This window comes from Manihot esculenta, chromosome 10 (genome assembly GCF_001659605.2).
Source record: "Manihot esculenta cultivar AM560-2 chromosome 10, M.esculenta_v8, whole genome shotgun sequence".
Taxonomy (NCBI): domain Eukaryota; kingdom Viridiplantae; phylum Streptophyta; class Magnoliopsida; order Malpighiales; family Euphorbiaceae; genus Manihot; species Manihot esculenta.
In genome coordinates this window covers 18,299,902-18,308,912 of record NC_035170.2, presented here as the reverse complement: position 1 = coordinate 18,308,912, position 9,011 = coordinate 18,299,902, and the positions used below count along the sequence as shown (strand labels likewise).

The window sequence follows — 9,011 nt, the reverse complement described above, 5'->3', positions numbered from 1 at the left end:
TTGTGGATTTAGGGTTAGAGAAAAATTATTTGTAGATTTGGGGTTGGACTACTAGGTGGCGGCCGAAAAGAGAGCCTGGCGCCTATTTAACAGACGCCAGCCATTCTTTTTTTTTTAAGAATGGAGTGGCGCCAGGCTATTATTATTTTTTTATTTTTTATTTATTAAAATATTATAATTATATTAATTAATTAATATACGAGTGTATAAATATTTAAAATTATAAAAATTAAATTTATTTTTATTGGACTGCTATTATGCAGTCGTATATAATCACAGAATAATATTAATGTCTTAATATTTTGAAGAGTTATGAAATATATTATTATATAATTTGATAACTGCCGGACTTTTCTCACTTTAGGAGAAGGTAAACCCGAAAAAGTGAAATAGGTCTAAGGTATCAGAAACCCACTTCATTTAGCCGGTCTAGCATTTAGCCGGTCTAGCATTATAAAAAAGATAAATATGTCATTCTTAAAAATACTCTCTCTATTAAATGGCGCCAAGGATTTATTCAAGTAAAAGGGATGAATATATCAATGCATTAGAGGCTAGAGGAGCTATACTATTCGAAGTAGTCAGATAAATTCTTTGCAAGACTTGCCCAAAAATAGGCCTATTGGCTCCTGCTGCAGAAGATTCTAGTGATGTTTCAAATGACCAACTGTTATGGAAATTTAACAATAATTATCAAAACAATAAAAACTCATTGTGTTTCAAAAGACTAGCTGTATGGAAATTTAACAATAATTATTAAAAATAAAAACTTATTGTGCAGAAACTCCACAATTTTCCTTCCATTTTCTTTTTTATAGAAAATTTCCTTCCGATAATTGATTTAATGAGTTTGTGCAAGGAGGTTACGGTTAAGGAAAATATGTTGATAAAGGTGCTTTTAATTGTCATGGGCAAAAAGTTTAAACAAGTCCTAAATTTTTCATTAACATGTAAATAAGTGCAATTTAATTTTTTGACAAATAAATCTAAATTTTACCTTGGATTTAATAAAATATTATGTTTGAATAATAAATACTAATATTGTAATATTAAATATTAAAAAAATTAACTATTTAATTAAAACAAAAATTATGATAAAAATTCAAGTATAAGAATAGTATATATTTTTTAGAGTAAATTATATTTTAGTATCTAAATTTTAGCTTAATTAATAAATTGTTTCTTATATTTTTAAAATCGAATACTTAAATTTCTTTATAATTAACCTGTCCAAACGAGATGTTTTTCGATTCATAATTCTGCTAGTCAACAGATAAAAGGAAAAATAAAAATTTCAAATACTTAAAATACTCTTAATAACACTTGAATCCTTACCAACATAGGTGAAGTATTTTATATTACATAAACTATATTTTAATCCGTAAATTTTAGTATAATTAACATAATAGTCTTTGTATTTTTTAAAATTGAATTTTTAAATACCTTTATATTCAATCCATCCAAAATTACCATTTTTCCATATATTATAGATATTAATTTACAGATAGTAGGTGGTTTAATTTCTGAAAGTATAATTTCTTTTTAAAATATTTTTTATAAAATATTTAAAATTTATTTAAAAATTATTTAGTATCACGTAAAAATGACTAAAATTGTAAATATTTTTTGAATATTTTGAAATTATTAAGTACTAAAATATTTTAATGAAGGAAAATTGAAGAATAAAAGTTAAAATTTAGTTAAATATGATAATCTGAATAAACGTTAATGCAGATTTGAATGTTTTTTTAAATGAAAAAGAAAAGATTGAAAGTTTAAATTTTAATAAATAAGAAAAAAATGAATGAAACGCTAACATTTTAATATTTTTAATTTAAAAAGGAACAATAAATACATTTTTATGTTTTTAATTACAATAAATATATGATAAGATTAAAATCTAAACATACTGATTATAGAAGGATTTAAGTGTTTGATTTTAAAAATATAGAGATCAATCTATTAATTATACTAAAATTTAAGAACTAACGTGTAATTTATCTATTTATAAAGAGTAGTAATAAAGACATTATTAACGGCAAAAATAGATGTCACCTCAAATTTGAACGGATTAATTAGAAAGAGATTTAAATATTTAGTTTTAAAAATATAAATATTGATCCATTAATTATATTAAAATTTAAAAATTAAAGTGTAATTTAATTTTTTTTTAACATTTAAAATTTAAATGAAATCACAATTTATTATAAAAAATAATATTATATTAAATCAAAACTTAAATTCAAACTTAAGTGTAAAATTAAAGGTTAAATTGAACTTATTTGAACTTTTATGAAATGTTAAGGAATTTATCTAGAATTCTATTTTCATCATCTTACATTATCTATTGAATTGATATGGGACTTTAAATCGCTTGATATGGATAAATGGGCACGAGTTCGTAAAGCAGGCACTGGTTGTTAACGATGTTGAAAATTGAGTTGTTTTTAGATTCAATGTGGAAAGAAAATAAAAATAAAAATGTATGATTATAGAAAAATATTTATAAAACTAAGGTGATATAGTCATATTCAACCCTTATAAATAAGTTTCGAACAAATTGATCATGTGGGACGTAATAATGAAGTGACAATTTGATATTTATAATATTAAATATGTCACATCAATTTTTTTTATTTTTTTTATTTTAATTTTCAAATTATATTTTATAATTACTTTTATCGAATTTAAGTGATATCTGTAAAATTTAAAAAATATATACATAATTTCAAAGGATTATTATTGATAAATAATTAATTTTATTTTACCATTTTATACATTTATTATAGCATAAAAATACATTAATAAGAATATACAATTAGCTCCATTTTTATATACATTAATAAAAATATAAAAATAATTTTCAGGAAACAAATCAACATATCTATTTGCTTATATGAGGATGGGAGCTTTTATTAATAAATATATTTATTTGTTTTATAAAAATTATTTTCAATATAAATTTAATTAAATTTTTATATTTTTATTTAAAAACCAAATACGTCTAATTTAAAATTTTAAATTAATTAAATTCATTTATTATTATTTAAGAGTCAAATAAGCTCTCATTTAATATAATATTATATTTTAATAATAAAATATTATTTTAATAATAAAAATATTTTTTATATAATAAAATTTTATTTTTAAATTTTTATAAATTATTTATTATACTATTATTTTTTAAATTTTTATAGTAATTAAAATATTAAAATTTTAATTTTAAAATTATAAAAATAATATTTTATTATTAAAAAAATAATGCTATATTATATTAAAACTTATTAAAATAAAAGAGCTTAATTGGCCTAAAGTTTTAAATTTAATTTATTTAGTAGAGTGTTTACTTGAACTTATGTTTAAATTATTTTTATATTTTTATTAATATATATAAAAATGAAAATAATTGCATATTTTTATTAGTATATTTTTCTGCTAAAATAAATATATAAAAATAGTAAAATAAAAATAATTATTTACTAATAATGATTGCTTGAAATTATTTTATTTTTAAATTTTAAAAATACGGCTTAAATTTGATAAAAATAATTATAAAATAGTCTTAAAAACAAAATAAACAATGTTTAAAAAAATTTGATGTGACGTGTTTAATACTACAGCTGTTTAACATATCACTTCGGTGCTAAACACCCTTGTTTTATAAATACTTTTCCTACAAACCATGAATTTTTAATATTTTTTTCTCGACGTCAATCTAAAAAGCTCTTGAAAATTAGCAACAAATTGATGGAATATATGGGAAACTTGGGAGCAAGAGATACGCACACCGAGCGTTTGACAGAATACTTAAAGGAACTTGGGTTCTTGGCAATTGTTGATAAGCGAGCATGGAATGCATGGCCAAGGCGATAAGAGTCTGTTCATCTGTTGTTTAAAGAGATGGATACCAATGGTGAGTTGCGATTATAAGGAATCCAGTTCCTTCACAAGGTTCGCATTTATATCAGATGTGTTTGTGCTGCAATGGAACAATTAATACAGAAAGAAGTGCTAAAATGGGCAAGCAGCGTGTGACAATGGTAGTAAATGATAAACGTTCCAACAGTTGGGAGTTTTGAAGAAATAAAACGTAAAAGAGGGTGTTGGGATATTAGGGGTGATGTCTTTAAGCTAAGCTCCTGCAATCAAATAATGCTCAGACAAAATCAGTATGAAATGGGGCGAAGACAAAACTTCAGAGTTCCTCGAGGACAAGTAACTTTCAAGGGGAGGATATCAATACGAGATCATTTAGCTTATTGATACTAGTGTCATCTCCAAGGCGAAAAGTTCTTGAGTTTGAACGGCCAATGATACCAAAATAAAAAAGAATAAAAGATTTTAACCAATATCAATCCAATTCCAATCCAGCTACAACACCCTACCAATTCCTAGCCAGGACATCTCAAATTTACACTTTCAATTCATACACTGCTTACTATATGTAGAAAAGATTGTAGAAAAGATTGTGTGCGCGCGCGCATGGATTCAGGCGTGTATAAAATCGTTGCAGCCATAGTTGCTCACAAGTGGCTTACCCAACTTGACCACCATTCCTAGTTTCAAGGTGTTGAAATTCAATCCATCCAAACCCAAACAACCAATTACATATACACACATGCATGCACAGCCAGAAAAACACTAGGCACTATTACACTACTCCAACGCAAGATCCATTGAAAACAACAACCAATAGATGGCAAGAGAATAATGCAGTTTGGAGTTGCACATCTTAAAAAGCGACATCAACCTAGGCTCGGATTACTAATTTACTATATAGAAACACAATTATACTTCCCTCCACTCCACCTCCAACTCAAAATTATCTTGTGGATATACAAACTTCCATAAGAGATGACAATTTCAAGCAACATATCAAATTCAGTACCATCAACAGGCTGATCCACATGAACAAATCACCAGTGCTTGATACTTCATATTTGGACAGCTAAACTTGAATCAACAATTAGCGAATTCATTATATGCTCCATGTAATATACATGTTAAATTCTGTCCAACATTGATGCAAGTTGCAAAATCTAATGTATTAGAATGTGCATCATACAAACCATTTAATATGACACTCAAGAAGTGAGCTTAGATGTGTTGAGTTCATAGAATGAGATTCAAAGAACTCGAAACTACATTAGCAGCTACAGAGAAACCTCTATAACATATCATAGAGCAAAGCAATATGTATGTGCTCAATGATAATCGACCTGAACCAAAGGGCATCACTTGGTTGGTAGACCTGACTCGAATACAAAAAAAACAGAGAAGAAGAGGCATTATATAATATCTTAATGCTGAAAAGGCATTATCGTTCCTTACTAAAGCACAGCATAACACAACAGTTGGCCCCTGTATCACTGGACCAACAAGGTATAGACATAACCAATAAATAAAGCAGATCCCCACTACCCAAAACCAAACAAGTAATACTAAAAGAACCCACCAATATCCTGAATTCGATGTAACCCATCACTTCCGCTAGTGGTATGACAGAGTCAATACTGCAGAAAGCAGCAATAAGGTTACAGTGGAGAACCATTAAATTTAAACATATCAACTTTCCCGAGAAAAATAGAACAGGGCACACTAATATACAAATCTTAGAGGCTGTAGAACCAATTGCAAGGACATCTAAATAACACCAAAAACTAACAGAATCATCAACATTCAACACATGAGAGAATGGGCATAAGGTCTATAAGGAGAAATGGCATTTAAACTCTACTAGCTATGGCGATGAATTATCCTGACAATGAAAATAGGCACTCAAACAATCATACGATCTATTCGTCTATGAGGAGAAATCTCTTCATAAACCAAATCAACAAAAATATCCGTTAACAATTTAGTTCTAAAATATCAAGATCAAAACCTCAAAACAATTCCCAAAATCATAAATGCATAAACATAACCTCCATTTCAACGATAACTCTTCTGAAACCTGGCACGAGCACCACGACCACCAAACTTCTTGGGCTCGCAGCGCCTAGGATCAGCCACAAGCAGAGTCCTGTCGTATCTGACCAAAATATCTTTGATCTCCTTCTTGCTCTGCTCATCCACGTACTTCTGGTAGAAGGCCACAAGGGCTTTGGCTATGCTCTGACGGATGGCATAGATCTGAGAGGTATGCCCGCCGCCCTTGACGCGGATACGCATGTCGACACCGGCGAAACGATGGCGTCCAAGAAGAAGGATGGGCTCATATGCTTTGAAGCGGAGAATCTCCGGCTCCACCAGCTCGATTGGGCAACCATTGATCTTGATTAAGCCTCTCCCACGCTTGCAGTAGGTGACTGCCACCGCCGTCTTCTTCCGCCCGAAGCATTGGACGGACTCTATTGGCGCCGCTGATGCTGCCATTTTTAGGGTTTGAGATAGAGAAAAAGAACAAACCCTAGCTATGAAGAATGACAAGAAAGAAAATGTAGGGGATAGTGAGGGCTAGACTGCTGGGTGTTAGGGTTTTAAGAATGAAATGAAAAAACCATTAAATTTAGACGTAATTACGATACTGCCATAGCCCAAGTCTGGTATATAATGGGTTTCGGCCCTTGATGGGCTTTATACATCTTCGAATGGGCCGGGTTGAAGGTTGGATTCTTTTTAGGGTTCCTATTCCATGATGAGTGCAAAAATTAAATATTTAAGGAAATTTTATTTTTTAACTCCTGAAATACTTCATTCATTATCACCTGTTGGGAGCTCAATCTTTTTGCAGGAAAAAAAATCTATTAATAAAATTCAATTATTTTTATTAATAAAAAAATTATTTGTTTGTAGTATATTTAAGGTAATATAATTTATTAAATTTTTTTATTTCAAATAAATTAATAATAAATTGAAATTAAATTATTTACTTAATCAATCATTTTTATTATTTTTAAATTAAATACAAATATTTATTTTTATAAATAATAACATTTTTATCACATTGAATTGGAAAAACCATTATTAATAATTTTCACATATTTAACATTTAAACTTTACATATTTTTACTATTAAAAAAATATAAATTAAAGTGGATTCTTCTTTTTTAAAATTAATATAATAATATAGTTAATTTCTTAGTATCAATGATAAATACCTTGAATATTAATAATCAATATTAAATAAAATTATTTTAAAAAAGTAATTATTAATTAAAAAGTATAAATAAATTTAAAATTAAAATAAATAAAAAATAAAAAAATTAAGGAAAAGAAAAAAAATCATAAATCTCTTAAAATCCGACAATTTTGACAAGATTTTATTTTGAAACGAGTCATTTCAAATAAGGATTATAAGTAGTTATTTATAATTTCAAGTATTATTCTAATTGTACTTAATCTGTTCATTAAAAATAAAATATTTTTATTAAATATTTATTTAATTTAGAAGAATTGAACTCTTTTTTTTTCTCAATATATATAAGGTTATATTAAGAAAATTGAAACTGAGTCAAAAGTCTTGTAATATTAAGAGGGTGTTTACCTTACTTTCTGAAAATGAGATTTTTTAAAAAAAAAATAGAATCGGAGATTGTGGAGTAAAACCTGACACCTCTTAAATTTACTCAGATGCAGTTATCACTAGATTAAACATATGAGTGTCGAAAATGAACTTATAAATATTAATTGCTATAATTTACTTAAAATTTATAAATATTTAAAATTTTAAATAATTATATTTAATTAAAATAATTATAAGTAATTGATAAATTGAGATGTTCGATAATAATTAACTTATAAATAGTATTTATTATTAAAATTATTTAAATTAATATTAAATAAAATATATGGTGAAATTTTAAAATTAAACAATAACAATATAGTAATTTATTTGATCAAATTAACTTTTAAGCTTAGTATTTATAAATACTAAAATAAAAAGTTGTTTTCCCTATTTATTTTTTTTCATTTTATAAGTTTAAAAAATATTATAAACAAGCTATTCAAATTAATTTTATAACTTATATAAGCTAAGAGAAACAATCCTAAAAAGCTTTTATGACATTTTAAATCTAAAATAATGGACGTAATTGGCCAAAAAATTTAAAATAAATGTATTTGGTTCTCTAATGAAAGCAAATAGAAATAGCTTTGAAGCTCCTAATCACTATGAAAAGTAAATCAACCACACGCAAATCCAACTTTACTCGGTGAGCCCCAATGAAAGCCTCTCCTCAACTAGAAGCTCTTGAATGACAAGAACATCACATTAGTAGGGAATGAGCCAGCAAACACAATATCAAGCATTTTACTGTTGACAAATTTTAGAATACAGTATAATAATTATAGTAATTCATTATATTGTGGAACTTTTTTATGGCATTATATTTGTCATACGGAAAAATTAAAATTTTAAGTTGCAGTCCATATTTTTGTTTCGTAGAGAGCCGAAATCCAAATTCAATCAAAGTCTGGGATTTCAATTCTTTAGAGGCAGAATCTTAGGGTTTCAATCCCTTGGAGATCGACACCCATGTTTTTTAACCTTAAGATTGAAACTTTTGGAAAAACTTATTTGGTTGTATTAACAAGATGGATGTTTTTTTAGTTTCGATTTTTTTTTAATTAATACTTTGATTGTATCAATTACATTTTAATTATTAATCTAAAATTTAAATAAAATTTAAAAGGAGGAGATAAGTAACTTATAAAATTATAAATGTACTAATTTAAAAGTAAATAAAATAATTTTAAGAGTTTGGTTATAATTATAATAAATGTAAAAAATAGAGCTACAAAATTTATTTTCTTTTTGCTATAATAAAGATTAAAGATCAAGTTTTAAAATTTTTTATTTTAATTAAAAATAAATAATAATTGTAATAAATTTAAATGATAAGTTTTGTTATTTAAAACTAAAATATTTAGGTCATAATTATGAATAAACTTTTATCCTAAAAAATTTGATTAAAAAAGAAAAATTTATTATTTAATTCTTAAATATTGTAATTGTTAACAAGTTAATTTCTATATTTTTAGATATTTATTAAAAAATTTTTTCATTAATA

At 25.9% G+C, this 9,011-nt stretch overlaps 1 protein-coding gene across 1 annotated transcript; it reads right to left on the bottom strand.

Moving 5' to 3' along the window:
* Positions 1–5,773: 5,773 nt before the first annotated feature.
* On the bottom strand, positions 5,774–6,455 carry LOC110624108 (40S ribosomal protein S16). Its single transcript, XM_021769198.2, has one exon. It carries the CDS (start codon positions 6,373–6,375, stop codon positions 5,932–5,934), a length of 444 nt encoding a protein of 147 aa, XP_021624890.1. The 5' UTR covers positions 6,376–6,455; the 3' UTR covers positions 5,774–5,931.
* Between the last annotated feature and the right edge of the window lie 2,556 nt (positions 6,456–9,011).